At 48.3% G+C, this 18,743-nt stretch overlaps 1 protein-coding gene and 1 long non-coding RNA gene across 6 annotated transcripts in view; one reads left to right on the forward strand and one right to left on the reverse strand.

The window, feature by feature from the left end:
• Positions 1-6,153: 6,153 nt before the first annotated feature.
• On the reverse strand, positions 6,154-7,973 carry LOC116070994. Its single transcript, XR_004110664.1, has 2 exons — positions 7,934-7,973; positions 6,154-7,007 (listed from the first exon to the last, which is right to left on the reverse strand). It is a non-coding gene; the product is annotated as an uncharacterized LOC116070994 (long non-coding RNA).
• Positions 7,974-8,484: 511 nt separating this feature from the next.
• Fam78b (family with sequence similarity 78 member B) overlaps positions 8,485-18,743 on the forward strand; it is a 92,119-nt gene continuing 81,860 nt past the window's right edge. For all 5 annotated transcript variants that reach the window (XR_004123362.1, XR_004123363.1, XR_004123365.1 and 2 more), the window contains exon 1: positions 8,485-9,000. Coding sequence is in view for 1 of the 5 variants with exons in the window: in XM_031388420.1 (XP_031244280.1) it covers positions 8,738-9,000 (263 nt within the window). In the remaining 4 variants the exon portion in view is untranslated. The remainder of the gene's footprint in view (positions 9,001-18,743) is intronic.

Genomic DNA, 18,743 nt, shown 5'->3' on the forward strand with positions numbered 1-18,743 from the left:
TTTTTTCTAACCAAATCTCACAGAGACTAAGGTGTAGCCCAGGGTGTCCTCAGATTTCCAACAATCCTCTTGTCCTGGAGTCCCAAGAGCTGGGATTACAGGTGTGAGCCACAGCACCCGGTGTTGCATTGTCTAAGTAAACAAGGTGAAGATTTCCTAAAGATCACCATGCCAGTGCCTCTTTTCTATGTGTGGTTTCTCAAGACACTGGTCCTCGGCACAATGTGAGCGGTGGAGCCCAGGAGTGTGGAACCTACGACCCGTAAAGATGGGCAGTATCTGCAAATCTGAGGGTAGGTGGAAAGGTCCTATGCCCAACGGAAAGTTGAGAAATCTTTTATCCATCCAGATGGCGGGAGAATGTCAAAAGTGAGATGGGGCCACATCTCTAGAAGGGTGTGGGATGCTATGTGGGTTGCCAAAGCAAGGTCCCAACTCATTCATTTATTTGAGGAATATTTTTGAATGCTTACTGTGTGCCCATCATTTGCTTTGAAGGCTAGAGAAGCAATAGAAGAAAGATCAATTTAGTTTCCTGCCATTACAGAGTGTGTAACCTAGCGAGAAAGGCAAGTCATGGCTAAATGGCTAAACAAATGATTAAGTAAGTGCTCATAGGACAGCTAAGGTGGGGAAGGGGCATGGGGACTTCAGAAGCTCACAATAATGACTCCCAGCTGGGTCTGGGAAGTCAAAAGGAGGATGACATTTGTAGGCTGAGCTTTAATAAAGCTTGAGTTAGCCAAGGGAAGGGCAGAGGCCAGGAGTCAGAGATTGGGAGAGACAGGAAGAAAGAATGATCCATCAGGAAAGGGACCCTCTACAAAGCCCCAGAGGATGGAAGCAAGCAGCTTGACTCAGTCAATGAGGGGAAAGGAGAACATGCAAATGGACTAGATAAGATGGTGCCCGGTGAGGCAGAAAGGCAGCCAGAGGCCACATCAGGAACAATCTCATCATAGTCCTGGCCCTCTGAGGTCCTCAAAGCAGTGGGAAATCATTGAAATGGATTTGTAGGGTTTTTTTTTTTTTTCAAAATTTATGATGTGATCTTATTGGATTTTTCAAAAAGATACTTGTTAGTTCCAGGATTTTTTTTTTTAAGTAGTTGGGGTGGGGTGGGGCTGGAGATAGTGCAGTGTCTGCTGTGCAACTGTGAGGACCTTATTTCAGATCCCCAGAACCCATGGAAAGAGCAGGAGATGTCAGTACACATCTGTAATGTCAGTACTATAGACACAGAGTGTAACCTCAGTACTATAGAGAGAGACAGAGTGTAACCTCAGTACTATAGAGACAGAGTGTAACCTCAGCACTATAGAGACAGAGTGTAATCTCAGCACTATAGAGACAGAGTGTAATCTCAGCACTATAGAGACAGAGTGTAACCTCAGTACTATAGAGACAGAGTGTAATCTCAGCACTATAGAGACAGAGTGTAATCTCAGTACTATAGAGACAGAGTGTAATCTCAGCACTATAGAGACAGAGTGTAACCTCAGTACTATAGAGACAGAGTGTAATCTCAGTACTATAGAGACAGAGTGTAATCTCAGTACTATAGAGACAGAGTGTAATCTCAGTACTATAGAGACAGAGACAAACGGAGCCCTGGAGCTTGCTGGCCAGCTAGTCCAGCCAAATCAATGAGTTCAGTGAGAGACTCTGTCTCAAAAAGTAAGGTTGAGAGCAATTGAGAAAGGCACCCCCAATTTCTACATGTATGGACATGCATGTACACACACACTAATGTGAATGTACAAATACACACACACACACACAGTAATTTTAGGATACCTGAGAAAGAAACATGGAAAAACCAAGTAAGTGGCTCAAAAGAGTCAGAAAGGAGCCTGCTCCTACACACAAGTGTGATGGGGACTGTGACCAGGACCAGAGGCTCAAAGGACAACTGGGTCTGTGAGGCTCTACGTCAGGATCAGCTTGAAAATGAGGTTGCTCTGGTATGGCTAAGACTCAGAGGAGCGGGTGGCCTCCTATTTCTTCTGCCAATGAAGAGCAGGTTCAAAGGTGTTATTTCTGGGCACCAAGCTGGAAAACCCTAAAGTTAACTCTCACCTCCTATCTTAGTCAGGGTTTCTATTCCTGCTCAAACATCATGACCAAGAAGCAAGTTGGGGAGGAAAGGGTTTATTCAGCTTACTTCCACATTGCTGTTGATCACCAGAGGGAGTCAGAACAGGAACTCAAGCAGGTCAGGAAGCAGGAGCTGATGCAGAGGTCATGGAGGGATTGTTCTTTACTGTCTTGCTTCTCCTGGCTTGCTCAGCCTGCTCTCTTATAGAACCCAAGACTACCAGCCCAGGAATGGCACCACCCACAAGGGGCCCTACCCCCTTGATCACTAATTGAGAAAATGTCCCACAGCTGGATCTCATGGAGGCATTTCCCCAAACTGAAGCTCCCTTCTCTGTGATAACCCCCAGCTTTGTGAGTCAGTTGACACACAAAACCAGCCAGTACACCTCCTGATCTATGAAGAGGAGCCATGTGATGCACACTTAGCCCACAGTTAGTCAGTGTTCTGTTGGAAATTGTAACGGTGCAGGAAGAAGAGTGGAGTCATGAGACTGGAGAGTGTGAATAGCCAACGGGAATTTAATGACGGCAAGGAATCTACCTTCTACTGAGGTTGTCTACAAACCTGGGTCTGTTTGCAAGTGGTAATCTCACCTCAGGCCACATCTGTACAGTCGGTTTACAGCTTCCCCCTTCAAGTTTGGAAATGAAACAGAAAAAAAGAAAAGATGGAGGAGCTGTTGTTGAGAGACCTCTCTGCTGCGGTAATGTGATCACTCTTGACAGTCCTACGGGCAGGGATTGGGCAGGTCCCACTTGTCCAGCTCACATTGTCCATAGTCAGTGGTAACACTGGTCACAAGCAAGCAATCTCCACAGAGTAGGATGTGAACATGCAAAGGGTGTGGCCTAGCCAACATGGAAAAGGGGCTCTTCAGGAAAGGTGAGTGGTCCACTTGGGTTGAGCACAAGTGTGGGTAGGAAGCAGAGACAAGGCTAGAAAGTCACGTTGGCTCTCAGTGCTCTATGATGGGCTCCCAGTCAACCTGTGTCTTATTTGTCCCTTACAGAAGGTTGATATACTAGAAAACAACTGGGAAAAGGAGAATGAAGGATCTAGGTCAGTTTAGTTTCCATACTGAGGAGACACTGGCAGCTTCAGCCAGAAATGGTTGTCAGAGGATACTCTGGCTGGCTGGAAGAGAGTGTCAATACATTGATACAGCAGAAATATGAAGACACTCAAAGAAACATCTACCAGGTAGACTGGAACACTTGCCTTGAATTGAGAAGAAATGTCTGGCTGGGTGGGAAACATGGAAGACACTCTTGACAATAACAGTCAAATCTGATATGGTGTGTAAACGTCCTGAAGACTCCAGGAGAACCCCTTAGGAAATGTGGGGTGGGGGGACAGGAGGAAAATAAGGAAGTCAGAAGCTGAAGGAAATCAACAAGGAGTGGGATCCTGGGCTTAGAGGAAAGAAATAACATACCTGTATTGAGAAGGACTAAGAAAAAAAGACTTTTGAATGTGTCAGAGATGGGACCTTTGACAGCATGGAGAAGCCAGAGCATATCTTCATGAGCTTTACAGAACCTAACACAAAGCTGTCAACAATTTGAAGCAGTCCTGTCTCTCAGGCTGAGACTTGGTAGTCCTGCGTCTATGATCGTGGTCCATGCTGAGCTTCGTAACTGATCTGGAAGAAAATCTGGCCATTCAGATCCTAAGGTCACAGTCAACAAGGTAATAAACCTAGATGGAACGGAGCCTCCTACTTTGTACCCTTGCGACTTGAAGCTCCATCTAGCCTCTTGCCCTGTCTTCAGGCCATCTCAGCCAGGTTGCAACCCATCTCCATTTTTAAACAGTTTCAGAGGCGATTCCTCACCTTTTGGCAATCTGTCCTAAGTGTTTCTGGAAATTCTTGACAAGGGCAGCAAGAAGATAGGCCTCTCTGACCCATAATTTCTAAGAAGGCATGCTTGGCAGGCTGAATAACGACTCTGTTGATAGGAAACGTCAAGCCAGAGATCTCCGTCTTGTGAAAAGTCGGAGCACGGGGTCACTGTAGCTGAGGCAAACAGGCTGGAGTCCCTCAGACTGGGCTGGAGGGCCCTGGCCAGGGAACTGAAGACCTCTGTCCTACCCCTAAACATCAAAAGCTTGGAGTACAAAGAAGCATCTATACCGCACCCCGAGAATAAGTGCCCATGACATTATTCATAAGGACGGATTGTTGTCAAACTCTTGTCATTGGGGTTTTTCCAACTTCTGGTACCCAGAACTGAGGATCCTTCAGACTATGTACAGTGCTTAAAGACAAAAGGCGTCAATTATCAGCAGGCAAGCATACTGAAAATGCGGTGGGATGGGAAAGACTCAGGACTCAAATGCATCCTTACTGTAGGTAACAGGACAGCTTGCAGGGCTTGTAGGGGAGGGCTGGGGAAAAAGGTTTCATTAGATTTCCAAGACTAAAAAGTTGTCAAATGCTTATTGGGTACAAGACACTGAACTGGGTGGCAGAGCATAAGGGTGCATTTTCCTGAGGGAGAAACTGCCTCCTTCAGGAGATTAGTGTGAACAAACAACTCCAAACAGCATGAAGGGAGCTAGCAAAGGCAGGTGTGTGGTGCTGCCGGAGGTGTTCCTCTTGTGAGAAGCTGGAAAGAGAAACAGAAGAGGGGTTAGGTCTAGCTAGGAGCATGGCACTTGCCTGGAATTTGCCAGCCCTAGGGTAGATCATTAACACCAGAATCCACGGAAAGAGAAACACAGAATAGCCTCATGGAGAAGCTGCTGAACTTGTAAACTCTTCATCTGCAGGACAGGCCCAGGTGCACTGGCATTTGACAACAGTTGGGAAGAGTAACTGTCCCCAGTCCGTGACCTGAAAGGTCCATCTCAGGATGTAATTTGCTGAGATGCGAATTTGAATGGGCTTCCAGGAGGCTAGAGAGTCCATGCCAGCCACATATCCAGTGTGTTGACCACACTGAACACCTAGCATTTGTGTCTCCACTAAGCTTAGCTGGTTCTTCTCATTGACATTTACACAGTAAGTCTCACACTGACTTTTTTTTTCCTCTTGAGGACTCGAGTGATAAGGCAGTTGATAAGGTAACAATGCAGTGTAATGAAGTAAGTTTATTTTAATTGCAAACTTTATGTAAATGCCTTTAGAAATTATCATAGCCCCATGTTTATTTAAGATCCATTAATCCTGAAAGGATCCCATACATTTTATGACTATAGTTTTCTATATTTTATGGTTGAAATTGTCATGGTGACGGCATGCGTGATTCTGAAGATTCACCAAGGTCGTGGGTGAATGCATCAAGAGAGTCATTGATCAAAGATAATATATTTTATTGACACTCTACTAGATACAACAAAGTCTTTCAAGTTTTGAAAATAAAACATTCTCCCTTACACATTTTTTTTTCTACAAGTTGGAGACAGCTAACGCGCCCTCCCCATCCACGTCTGACTGACGGCTTGGCTCACGCTACCAGGAGACAATGGAGTTTCTTATCCACACAACTGCAGACTGACAAATTATTCAAATGAGAAAGATAACCTAGTGCTCCAGCTGAATGTTGTTCTTTCAGTCTATCTCCTAGAAGATAATAGCCACTGAAACCCAAACTCTGGCTTCCTCCCCAAAACCATCTCTTGAGCATCTCCAACTGAACACGATTTGACTCCCAACCTCAACATGTTCTTACTTTTGCCTTCATCTGACTACGTGTGTTTGATTACCAAAGCTGGAAAACTCAGTAGTTGGCTCCGACCTTCCTCTGACACTAATCAATCACTGAGTGAATCAAACTTGCCTCCTAATGACTCTCAGATGTAGCCAGGCCTCCGGAGTCCCATAGTGCTACCCTAACTCAAGGCCAAATCATCTGTCAATCATAGACCCTGAAATCTTGCCTATTTCTAGTCTCCCCATTAATAGAGATCCATCTCCCACCCCCTCAAATTGTGAAACTTGCTTTCGTTGGCTTCCTGTGAAGATCAATAACTGGTTTGGGGACAGAGATTTGAAGCCCATTGCCTACACGTAATGTTGAGAGACTAGCGGGTGTTTTTTTCCCTGAGTGGGCCCAAGCTCTTTTATATCTCTACGAATTTTGCTTTTCACAAACTCATCTCCTTCTCATCCTCAAATGCTTCTCTTCTGGGCCAGTCTCAATCAGTCCTCAAAATCTAATTCAAATGCCACTGTCTCGGTGGAGCCATCTATAAATCTCAGTGGCTCTCCTGTCTGGCCTCCCATGGCACTGGATATAAGTTTCTATTACAGCAGTGTCACCATTGACTGTAACAACTTGTTAATAAATTTATCTTCTCAAGTGAATCATGAGCCTTGGTTCAACTCCATGTTGCTAGTACCTGGCACAATACTTGGCTCCTGCCATGCCACCCGGAAGTGTTTGCTGGATAAAAGGAGCAGTGATGGAGGCCCGAAGCTTCATCATAAAATGAGCCAAGTCAACAAAAAAGTAGATTGCTTTTTTTTTTTTTTGTGAACTATAAAGTGAACCCAACGTGTCAGAAAAGGTTAAGACAAGAATGAAGACTGCTTTTAGAACTGCTTTTAGAACTTTAACAATTCATCTGTCCTAACTAAAGACGAACCCCAGCAGGGCCTTAAGTTAGAGAGTTCACACTTGAGTACCAGATCCAGCGAGTGCTCAATGATCGTGAGGGGAAAAACGGTAAAAGAACCTGCTGGCTCTGAACCATGTGAGAAGATGAGTAATAAAAAATTATCTGCTAAATATTCTTTCTATTTGACACCAGAGATCACAATAACACACACGTGGCAGATACACGGAATGGAATGTGCAGCCCATCTGTGGCGTCAGTTTTTTCATCGGGAGTGCGTAGACAGGCGGTTCTTCCCTCAAGGTTTCACTCTGACACAAGTGGTAGGAAATGACTCTGCTGGTCACTGTGCACCGTCCAGAGAAGCAAAGACAAGATCCCTGAGATCCCTAGCTTTCTACAGCGTTTCGAGTTTTCTACAAATTGGCGCCTTGACTTTGTAGGATCAAGTGGTTATTCTTTAATCCTCCTGGGTTCCACAAAGCCCTGAACTTCTGCTTGTAACAAAACGGGCCTTAGGTAACACTGGGAGGGTAGCTAAGCGTTCTTATCTAGCTAGATGGTTCCACTAAGTACAACTTACCTAAGTAAGAAGGCAAGACATTCAAAAGGCAGTGCTTCCCAAGGAGCTTCAATCCGCCACCCACCCCCCACCCCCCACTGTGTGTTGTTCTGATAAGAGTATTTCCAGAGGTTGTGGAGGGGTGATGCGAACACAGGCCAGGCCGTGAGTAGGCAGGCTCGTGCCTCGACTAACACTGGCACTTGGGGTGATTTTGTGTCAGCCTCCCACGGGAATTTCTCAGGTATCACTCTCAATAGCTTCTACTAGAACTAGAGGAAACCATGGGGCCAGTGAACGAGGTAGTAAATCTATTTAGGGCCACTGCTGGAGCTCACACCCCAGCCTTCCTCAGGGTAGGATACCAGAGGAGGTCACACCCAACTCTAACAAACTCTATCGCAAATAATGACACATCTCCGATCAAGCTGAATCTCACACCGTCTCTCCTCCCGCAGCCCATCCCACTGGGGTTCCCTCTATCCTCGGCACCGCGCCGCGCCCTCCCGGCCCCACCCATCCCAGTAAGCAGGGTCCCGCTCCTGCACCCCACTATCACCCGAGGGGCGCCCCCTACCGGGGGTCCCGACCCCGCCCAACCCCACGTGCTGAGCCCCGCCCGGGAGCTAGCGGCCCTTTAAACACCCCCACCCTTGCTCACTATCCCCCCCCCCCCCCCCGCCCCGGACGGCAGCCGAACAGGGACAAACTCATGGCGTACAGCCAGTCTCTTCCGCGGAGCACGTCCCCGTAGCCTTAGCCCGCTGGGCTCTCCGCCCGGGGCTCCGGTCCCCTGGCGCCCCCGCCACGCCCCCGCCGCCGGATGCGGGAGTGTGGGCGCTGTCCGGCTCCAGGGCGGGGCGGGAGGGAGCGCGATCTCCGCCGCCGCCGCCGCCGCCGCCTGCCTCCGCCTGCCGCTCGGGCCGCCCGCTCGCCCGCCGCTGGGTGCGCTGCACGCGGGGGGCAGCCGCGGTGCAGAGGTTCATGCAGCGGCGGCGGCGGCGGTGGCGGTGGCTGCTGCTGCTGCCGCCGCGGAAACAAGACAGACCGGGCGCTGCTGCCGCCGCCGCTGCCGCCGCCGCCGCCGCCGCCGCCACCCTCCCGCCGCTCCATGCCGCCACCGCCTCCTCCTCTCCGGCGAAGGGCGGGGGGCTCCGGCCCGGGGTGGGCAGCACTCCTCGCAGCGCCGCTCCCCTCCCTGCCCTCCGCCGGGGCGCGGGAGCCGGTGAGAGCGCCCGGCGCCTCCTAGGAGCGCACGCTCCGCGCGCCCTGTGCTGGAGCGAGGAGGCGGGCGTGGGCGGGCGTCGGGGCAGCCGCGACCCAGCGCGCGGAGAGGGGAGGGGGCTTCCCCCGGAGGATGCCCCGCGGCGGCGGCTTCGTCGCTCTTAGGCGCTAGCTGAGCTGGACCGGGAGCGAGCGGCGCGTCGCCATGCCGGCGTGACGGGCGCCCGCGGCTGCCCGCGCCGGGCCCCCGCGCTGCCCCACGCCGCGCCGCGCCGGCGCCGGGCGGCAGGATGGGCTGTATCCAAAGCATCACCTGCAAGGCGCGGATCCGGCGCGAGAACATCGTGGTGTACGATGTGTGCGCCACCATCGACCAGTGCCCCACGCGCATCGAGGAGACCTCGCCCATCGTCCTGCGCTACAAGACCCCTTACTTCAAAGCCTCGGCCCGGGTGGTCATGCCCCCCATCCCCCGCCACGAGACCTGGGTGGTGGGCTGGATCCAGGCGTGCAACCAGATGGAGTTCTTCAACACCTACAGCGACCTGGGCATGTAAGCGACCGGCCACGCCACGCGGCGCGGGAGCGGGGTCCTGGCCCCTTTCTCCACTCTCCATTCCGACCCCCCCTCCCCAGCCCCTTCTTACCGTTGCCCCCATCTCTTTCCGAACCTTCCTCCTGCCTCCCCACCCACCTCCCTCCTCCCTGCGCTTTTGTTTCAGTGACAGGGCGGGTGACGGGGAGGCTCCTCGCGAAGGCATTTTCTCGTGCTTTGCTTCTGACTTCCTCAGAGAGGCGAAGAGAATAGTGAGGGGCAGGAAGAACGAGACTGGGAGGGTTCGAGAGGCAAAGATGGGATGACTGGCGATTGCCGTGGGAGTTTGAGGGCGCAGTCTGGATTTGTGGGTCTCCCCGGGAAGTTTGGGGAGAGGACTGGAGTGCCGGGGGCGCATGGGCTGTGTCGTGCGTCTTTTGGAGAAAAATCAAGCTGGCTTGGAAATGAAGGGTGTACGAATGGGAGTTAGAGGTTTTGCCATCGCCTCCCTCCATCCCCAGACCAGCAAGCCTAAGGGGCATCTCTGCCTGGAATCTCCAGCTGGGTAGAACGCCCCTCTAGCTATGCGCCGCGAGGACCAGTTCTGGGGCGGTGGGGAGCTGGAAGGTACAGGATGCTCCCCGGGCCAAGAGGAACTGGTGGCCTTGTGCTAGCAGCCGCCTGGTGTAGCACGAGGTGTTTCTTAGGCTCGAGGAAAGGATGAGTCCCTTCATCTGTCTGGGGTCTTTACTTTTCAAAACTTTCCTAATTGCGGCGGCTGGAAGGGATTCCCAGGCGCCCACCGCCTATCCAGTCGGCTGGCTGGGAGCTCTCCAACTTCCTTCAGCAGCGCCCGCCCGTTAGTGCGCGCTGAGGGTTTGGCAGCTGCGGTGCACCTAGATCGCCAGGGCTCTGCGGCCGCCAGGGGCCGGACATCCTGCCCTAGAACCACACCGGCTGTGAGAGGTCGCGTTCTGGACTTTTTTTATCTACTACATTTTCATCTGCCCTCCCCGTCCTTTTTCGGAACTAGAGTCCTCCGTGTACTTGGCCACTATGTTTGGCTAAGAGATTTGGGGCCTGTATTCTACTTACTATTACAATGTCAGTCTAGAACACCCTAATTAGCTTGTAGCCTACAGGGAAACCCCTTTTCTGGAAATTTAACCTCATTTCATTTCTTAATCTAAAACTATGGCACTCCCAAGGTTTACCTATTTAATATGGATATGGGATGGGGGAGTTCTCATTTTAAAAGGTCAAACCATCTTTTTAGCAGCAGTTTTGGGGCTTTTTTTTTTTTTCTTGCACTCTGGAGCATGTAAGTTAACACTAGTCATAGGTGCTAAGAGGAATTTTGACAGATTGTTTTGTTTCCTTTTCCTCCCAGAGTTTGCACTTTGCTCTTTAAGCATAAAAGCTCAGGAGAGAGAGAGCAAGCTAGTTGGTGGTGAAGAAGTGCAAACCCGGCTTTGCAATATGCCTGTGCACACTGTGTTCTTTCTTGTCTTTCTGGAAATGAGAGAAATGGGGGACATATTATTTTGGGTGAATCATGCCATCTAAAAAGACAAGACCTGAAAAAAGTGATTAGAACTGTTGGCTTGTTGGTTTGTTGGGGGCTTTTTGAAACTCATTCTTTCCGGCCAAGTAAGAAAACCTGGCAGGGGAAGAGTTTCATGATGGGGCAGTCTTAGGGGGTGGGGTGTTGCTTAACCTTGCTGGGGCAGTCACAAAGCCTGAAATCCCTAGTAAAGGAAGCCTGGGGGAACTGGGCAGAAGCAGCACCTCAACCATCTTTCTCCTGACTGGGGGGGGGGGGGGGGGGTGCTCTGACCCTCAAGTCCCGTGTGTGTGTGTGTGTGTGTGTGTGTGTGTGTGTGTGTGTGTGTGTGTTCCTTCCATAAAATATAAAACATTTTCTGCCAAAGAAGTCAGGTTGAGCTGTACACAGACATAATAGTGAAACTTCCTTGTCTCTAGGAGAGGGTGTGTCCACCTTTGAACCATTTTCACTGGCATGAATTCCTAACAATATATTATGCTGTTATACCTTGCTGAATTCTTGCATCTGGGATTTGGAAAGATTTTATTTGTTTCACTTAACTGCTCCTTTCAGTATTTCCAGATTGCTGGTTCCCGTGGTGTTGGGAAAGGGAAGCAAGAATAGTCCCCAAGAAATCATAAATTGCATTATCATAGATCTGTATCCAGAGTCGATCTCCCTCTTTGTGGTTGTAGTAATTGCTATGTGTTTAGGGCCACTTTGGAGCCTAGATTTTACTGAACCAGTTTCTACAGAATATTTATGCCCTGAAAACTTTGCCAGTATAAACTTTTTAATGGGAACTCAGATTGCGTAGAAGTCACCACAGTCCGTCAGCCGTCGAGTCTGCTTTCGCCAGTACCGTGAGTGGCAGACACTGCAGCCTGGGTATTTACTCCAGTGTAGTGTTCTCTCACAGAAGCATGGTGCTGTGAGGCTTGGGTTAGGAGGGCAACTTCTCAGTATTTTGGAAAGAACTGTACAAGACTATATCCACATCTAAAACACCAAGAAGCTGCTAGTTCCAGGATTGAAAGAGAGTATGTCTTTGTGGTTTAAATATTGAATTGCCTGGAGTAGAGGTAGACGTGGGTGGGGGTGTAGGCTTTTTTATTAGCATGCAAAGAATTAGATTTCATTATGGCATTTTTCAAGCAAAATGTTTGCCGCGGTTTCTCTTCACCCCACCCCCACCCTTGGTCCCCGCTCCTTCCTGTGCCCTTCAACCCCAGGAGCTTCCTTTCTGCTTTCATGTTGCACGTGACCTTTTGACCTCTCCCCTCTTTCTCAACAGTTCCTGTTCCTCTCTTGTGGTCTCCTCCCTAGGTTCAGAGTCTGAACTCACTCTCTTACACGCACCCTTTTACAAACTTACAGATTGCCAGAAGTTAGTCAGCATATGAGAGAGAGCATGAGATTGTGTGTGTGTGTGTGTATGTGTGAGTGTGTGTGTGTGTGAAAGAGTTTGTGTGTATGAATTTATATGTGTGAGTGTGTGTGAGAGAGTTGTGTGTGAGAGAGGGTTTGTGTATGGGCATGTGTGTGAGTGTGTGTGAGAGTTTATGTGTGTGAATGTGTTTGAGAGAGAGTGTATGTGTGTGAGAAAGAATTGTGTGTGAGAGAGTTTGTGTGTGTCTGAAAGAGAGTATGTGAGTATGTGTGTGTGAGTGTGTATGTGAATGTGTATGTGTGTATGAGAGAGTTTGTGTGTGTGTGTGTGTGTGTGTGTATGACAGAGTTTGTGTGTGTGTGTGTGTGTGTGTGTGTGTGTGAGTTTGGATGGGGGGGGGTGTTTTTGTCTTTCTGAGTCCAGGTCACCTTAATTTAATATACTTTGTGGACCCACCTATTTTCTTGTAGATTTTATAATTTTATTTCTTTTATGGTTAAGTGAAATCCCAGTGGGTATATGTGCCATGTTTTCATTCTCCAGATTACTGTTGATGGACTCCTGGCTAGTTCCATTTCCTTCTTGTTGTAAGTGATGCGGCAACATGGACGTATAGATGCTCCTGTGGTCCAACATGGACGTATAGATGGTCCTGTGGTCCAACATGGACGTATAGATGTTCCTGTGGTCCAACATGGATGTATAGATGTTCCTGTGGTCCAACATGGATGTATAGATGGTCCTGTAGTCCAACATGGATGTATAGATGTTCCTGTGGTCCAACATGGATGTATAGATGTTCCTGTTGTCCAACATGGACGTATAGATGTTCCTGTTGTCCAACATGGATGTATAGATGTTCCTGTTATCCAACATGGATGTATAGATGTTCTTGTTGTCCAATATGGATGTATAGATGGTCCTGTAGTCCAACATGGATGTATAGATGTTCCTGTTATCCAACATGGACGTATAGATGTTCCTGTGGTCCAACATGGACGTATAGATGTTCCTGTGATCCAACATGGACGTACAGATGTTTCTGTAGTTCAACATGGATGTATAGACGTTCCTGTGGTCCAACATGGACGTATAGACGTTCCTGTGATCCAACATGGACGTACAGATGTTTCTGTAGTCCAACATGGACGTATAGATGCTCCTGTGGTCCAACATGGACGTATAGATGTTCCTGTTGTCCAACATGGATGTATAGATGTTCCTGTGGTCCAACATGAATGTATAGATGTTCCTGTGGTCCAACATGGACGTATAGACGTTCCTGTGATCCAACATGGACGTACAGATGTTTCTGTAGTCCAACATGGACGTATAGATGCTCCTGTGGTCCAACATGGACGTATAGATGTTCCTGTTGTCCAACATGGACGTATAGATGTTCCTGTGGTCCAACATGGACGTATAGATGTTCCTGTGGTCCAGTATCAAATCCTTCAGGTATATATGCCTAGGTGTGATAGGGTAGTTGTATGGTAAGCTATGGTATGGTATGGTGGTATGGTATGAAATGGTACTTCTATTTTAAATCTGTTTAGATACCTCCATACTGGTTTCCATAATGGATATATCAGGCTTACCCTCCCACCAACACTGAATAAGGGCTCCTCTTTCCCCACATCCTGCCAGCATTTATTGTCCTTTTTTTTTTTTCTTGATCCTAGCCATTCTGACTGGAGTGGGACAGAATCCCAAGGTGGATTTAATTTCCATTTTCAAGGGATAGGCTTCTAAAGGAATATTTTTAAATAGTCAATGGCCATGAGAGTGTAATTTGAACTTGGACTTAAGTGACTTGGTACTTCCCCGAGGGGCTCTGAGGAGTCCGACTGGTGAATACGTGCCATGACTTATTTCTAGCTTGGGTCTGGTGGATCTGGTTAATGTGGCCTTCAGCCAAGTGCTCAAAGTCTTCTTCTTCCAGCAAGGAGAGCCATTGGTTTCCAATCAGTCTACAGTGAACACAGATTTCCCAAGTGTCCAGGTAGACAAGTACCACAGAGGAGACAAGGGAGGGATGGAGACCGGGCTGTAAAGGGATTCTCCCCGGATGGGCTCAGACCTGCCCATGTGAAGAACGTTGACTTAGGTGAAACTTAGAAGGTCACATCTCACTCCTCACTTTCAAGAGAGACTCCCTACCTCGCTCCTTGCTCCTTCAGTGCCATGGCTATTGATCATCTGACTAGCCCCCACCTCTGAGACCCATTCACCCCCATCCGAGCTGCTCCCCATCTATTGAGAAACCTACTAAGTTCAAGTTTGCAATCTCCATGCTGCTAACTCCAGTGGACCTGCCTATGAAAGGCACTCACCTTTTGGATGGACCACATTATGACTGACAGACAGCTTTCTATCCCGGTTAACTCCTCTTGTCTTTCAGCTCCCGTGCTCTTTCCAGCTATTCCTACCTCTGCCTTACCTTACAAATCTCACTTTATATCACTCAAAATACATCTTTCCCATCTCGTTCTACACTTTCCCTGAGTAACTCCATACACCCCAATAGCAGCAGATGCTCTCTCTCTGGTACGTGGCCAGGTACATGTGTTTGTGTGCAGTTCTGCTTGACGGGTGGAAAGGTATCTCTGGCTTAAGATTTCTACTCTTAAGGCATTTTCTGTTTATTTCTTTTGGTGGCGGTGTTGTTTAATCATTTGAGAAAGATTGTACTATGTAGCCCTACCTGGTCTGGCGTTTAGCAGGAGGTTCGAGCTGGCCTGGAATTCATGACAGTCCTCCTAATCTGACCTTCTGCTTTGACCTCCTTCACAGTAAGGATTACAGCAGTGTGCCACACCCAGATTCTCTCTTAAATGTTTGCTCGCCACTGAAACATTCACCATTATTTCTTCATCCACTGTCCTTCGCCATCTTAATGAAGCCACCATCCTCCATTCCCTGAGTTACGCAAGCCAAAACATCTCGGTATCATTCCTGATATTCCTCCACTCATCCACTCTATCATCAAACCTACTGACCCCTCTCCATGTTTGGGACACAGCCACTTCCCTTTGTGTGTCCATGGTTGCCATCTTCTGCTTTCCACACGTATTTATCAGCTCCATCCTTACTCCTCCCTCCAGACTCTGCCCACACAGCAGGCAGAGTGATCTATTACAAACACAGATGGGCTCACTTTCCTGCTTAAACTTTTTAGTGTCTTCTCATCACAGGTGGTATAAAGTGTATAAAACACTTTCCACTTTGGGTTTCTGTTTCGAAACCTTGTCAGATGTCTCCAGGTCTTCAGTAGAACTGGCTTTACCCAGCTCAGAGCATCGCTCCAGGCTAGCCTGGTGTCTGAAATACTCCTCCTGCCTACCCCGGTCTATCTAATTCCTGTTCATCATGCAAGTCTCAACTGCCCCTCAGAGGCCACCATTGACTTCACAGTTTCAGTGGGGTTTGCCAGGTCTGCTCTTCCATTATGCTGTTTCTATACCTACAGCCAGGGGGGTGCAATGTTTCACTAACTTTCTCCTTTCATGTATCATGGACCATAGAAGATATCCAGTAAACATGTGCTGTCATTAAATACATGAGACCTTTTTATCACTTTTCATCACCAGCGTCCCCTTCAACAGACCATGTCTCTTCAAAACTAGCTCTTCATGTGAACCCACAAGCTTCATCCACAGAACTGACACCCTGACGACTGCTCAGCACTGACACACATCCCAACTGCTCTGTGTCCATTTTGTTCCTCTAGACTTCACTGGAAGGTTTGCTTCTCCACATACGGCTTGTATCTTTCACCTCCTCTGTCTCTGCTGGGTTCTGTCCATCAAAGGCCTCTTATCTCACCTACCTGCTGTAAAATGATACTTAGTGTCCACCCAAAGGAAAAAAAAAAAAAAAGCTTAGGAACCCTATAGCCATTGTTCCTCCTGAACCAGACGCAGGGTTTGTGAGGATGGAGACATGAAGGTCTTGCCTGGTCGAGCTGTGTTCCCATAAGCTAGCATTCACCTTTTAGTTTAAGGATCTATGCCGCCGCTGTATGCGAAGGGTTGTTTGAAGGGTGGCCCTCACTGATGGGCATTTGCCATTTCTTCAAGGGATCGAGTGAGTCCCCACACCCACAATCCCTTCCCATTACTCTAGAGAGGCTCAGGAAACACAGGGGACCCTTGTTTAGAGAGAGCATCAGGTGGGAAACAAGATCCAATTCCTTGCTGTGTGTCCTGAGTGCCCTTGAAGGGGAGACGGCCTAACCCTTTTCCTCTAATCGCCTCCCATCTCCATCTCTGCAAAAGAGGAGCAGAGCGGCTGAGGATTAACTGGGTTTATCGGCAAAGCATTAAGCTCCCTAGAGATAAAGCACAACTCTCCAAGGGACAGAGAGCATGCACATGGTTAGAGGAGAGGTAGAAGGAAGGAAACAGGATGTACTTTATGCCTGGGTGCTAGACTGTGGCTGCCTGGGAAGGATGGGAAGAGGCAAAGCAGGGAGAAGGTAATTTGAGGGCACTGGACTGCAGGATTACAAATGACCTTCCGCTAGGCAGCAGGAGTACATGATGTCTTTGGGGGCAGGTCCCGGGTTTGCTTCTCCTAGCCTCCTAGCCTCTACCTCATAGCACTAAGAAAAGTTGCCGGGAATGACAGAAGCCACGGTTTCTATTAACACTCAGCAGGAAGTGGCTACAGTTTCAAAGTTGATTGTTATGGATTCCTTTAAGAAGGAAAAAGAAAATAGGAAATAAGCAGAAGAGCATCCGGGTGAATACTCCAGAGAGGGGCAGAGCTCACACAGAGCTGAGGGTCTCTGGAAGGGAGGGGCTGGAGCCTGAATTCCAACAGCAGAGATGCCCACCATGTGAGGTCAGCACCCACAGAGGTACCGTGGGGCACATTGCCTCTTGTTCCTGTAGGTTCAAATCCATAGGATGTTTAAGGACTGGCTCCATAGTTGTCAAGGATTTCAGTACAAAGCAGGTGTTGACATGTGGGGGAGAATGTCTGGAAAATCTAGGTGGTTTGAGTAGGGACATATATAACACACACCATACACATGTTCTCCGTGTTAGAGGCCTGTGTATGTGCCGCAATACTGAGTCCCCTTCTTTTTTTTTTTAAGCTTTATTGTATTATGATGAGAAAAGTTACATGATTTCAATTTATCTGAATTTGTTAACATTTAACAACATATTCTAAGTAAATAGAATTAACTCACATTCTTGTTTCCCTTTTGTACCCCAACTCCTCCCAGAGACCCCCCTTCAATACCTACAATATCTTTTTTGTCATATTCTTTAAAATTTATAAAAATATTATAACAATAAAAATGACTATTATAAAAGTTGTTTGATATAGAACAACAATCAATTTAACAGCCTTATGTAGATGCTTGTCTACAGCAATACTGAAAATACCTATGTTTTTCTCAGTATAAATTTTAAATAACTCCAAACATATTAACTGCAGTCCCCTTCTTATGTGGCCTCATGGAAACCTTACCCAGCAAGGGATGCTTTCCTAGTACAAGGTTCAGGGAGGCTTAGCAACCTGACCGAAGCTTCCCAGCTAGCCAGAGGCCCAGCGAGCGAGGAAGCCAGCCTGTTGGTCCCTGGTTCCTCCATTTCTAATGGACCACTTTGCCTTCCAAGGAAGGAGGTTTTCCAGACTTGCTCCGATAAATAAAAAATAATGAACTTAGTCTTGTTTTTCACTGGTTCATGAATTTCCTCAAACTCAATTCCTTTGGAATTGAGTTCAGGGAACATGGAAGCAAACCTCTTGGAGTCTCCATCTCCCCACTCCCTGCCTCCCAGAGAAGCAGTTGTGATTAACAGTGAGAGCCACATCTTTGTAGGAGGGTGGGAACAAAGCGAGTAGGGAATGAGCTCCATCCACATTCATGTTTTCTGGGAATAGAGGCACCATCTCCAGCCATCCGCAACACCGCCCATTGGCTGGGTTGCAGGGTTTTTGGACCCCTGCAGTTCCTCTGTGGCCCTATGGATGGCTGGGGAAGTAGAGGGGGCTGCTTTCTGGTAACTCTACCCTTAGACATTCAGATGTGTTTCTGGTCCCCATAATTCATGTGCTATTCCTTTCATTAAAGCCCATCAGACCAGCGCTGGTGGGTGGACCCTGCTTCTAATTAAGTTCTGGGAGACACACCAATTGGAACTATTCACCGTGCCAGTTTCAAATCTAGCTGCTGGCTCTCCAGCACAGAGATAGAGTCAGAAGACCCGGGTTCCAGTGCCAGCTCTGAGACCTTTGGCAGGGTCTTCAAAAATTCAGTGTCTAGTCTGCTTGTACATAAATGAGCAATCATGTCTAGAGTCGACTGAATCTAGGAATCAACTGAAATGAAAACTGTGCAAAGATGTTCCAAACTGTGGTGTGGTGTGGACACATTAGCTTGATTATTATATGGGCTTCTCAGTGAGCATCAACCAGTCAGTGACTCCAGATAAGCCTAAAGGGAGGAGAGGGCTGGGTTGTGGCTCTCTGACCTCCCTGGGCAGAGAATGATTTAGACCTTTGAGAGGACCCAACCATGGCAGCTGCCTAACAGCCCTCCCCAGAGCGAGAGGAGAGGGAAAATAGCTAGAGGAGGAGGCTCATCCTGAGCCTCAAAGGCCATGTTTTCCACTCATGGTGAGAGGAAAGAAAGGGAGACACGCTGGTCCATCAAAAAGTCACCTTCCAGCTGTGCTGTACAAAGCATCTGGGACCCTGCTTTGAATTCCTGAAGCTGATCCCTGAAGCTTGGCCACTCCCCTAAGGCCACCTGTCCCTCACAGAGCCCTCTCTTGGTGACAGTATCACTTGTACTTGAGCTACAGGGTA

This window comes from Mastomys coucha, unplaced genomic scaffold, assembly GCF_008632895.1.
Source record: "Mastomys coucha isolate ucsf_1 unplaced genomic scaffold, UCSF_Mcou_1 pScaffold1, whole genome shotgun sequence".
Taxonomy (NCBI): Eukaryota; Metazoa; Chordata; class Mammalia; order Rodentia; family Muridae; genus Mastomys; species Mastomys coucha.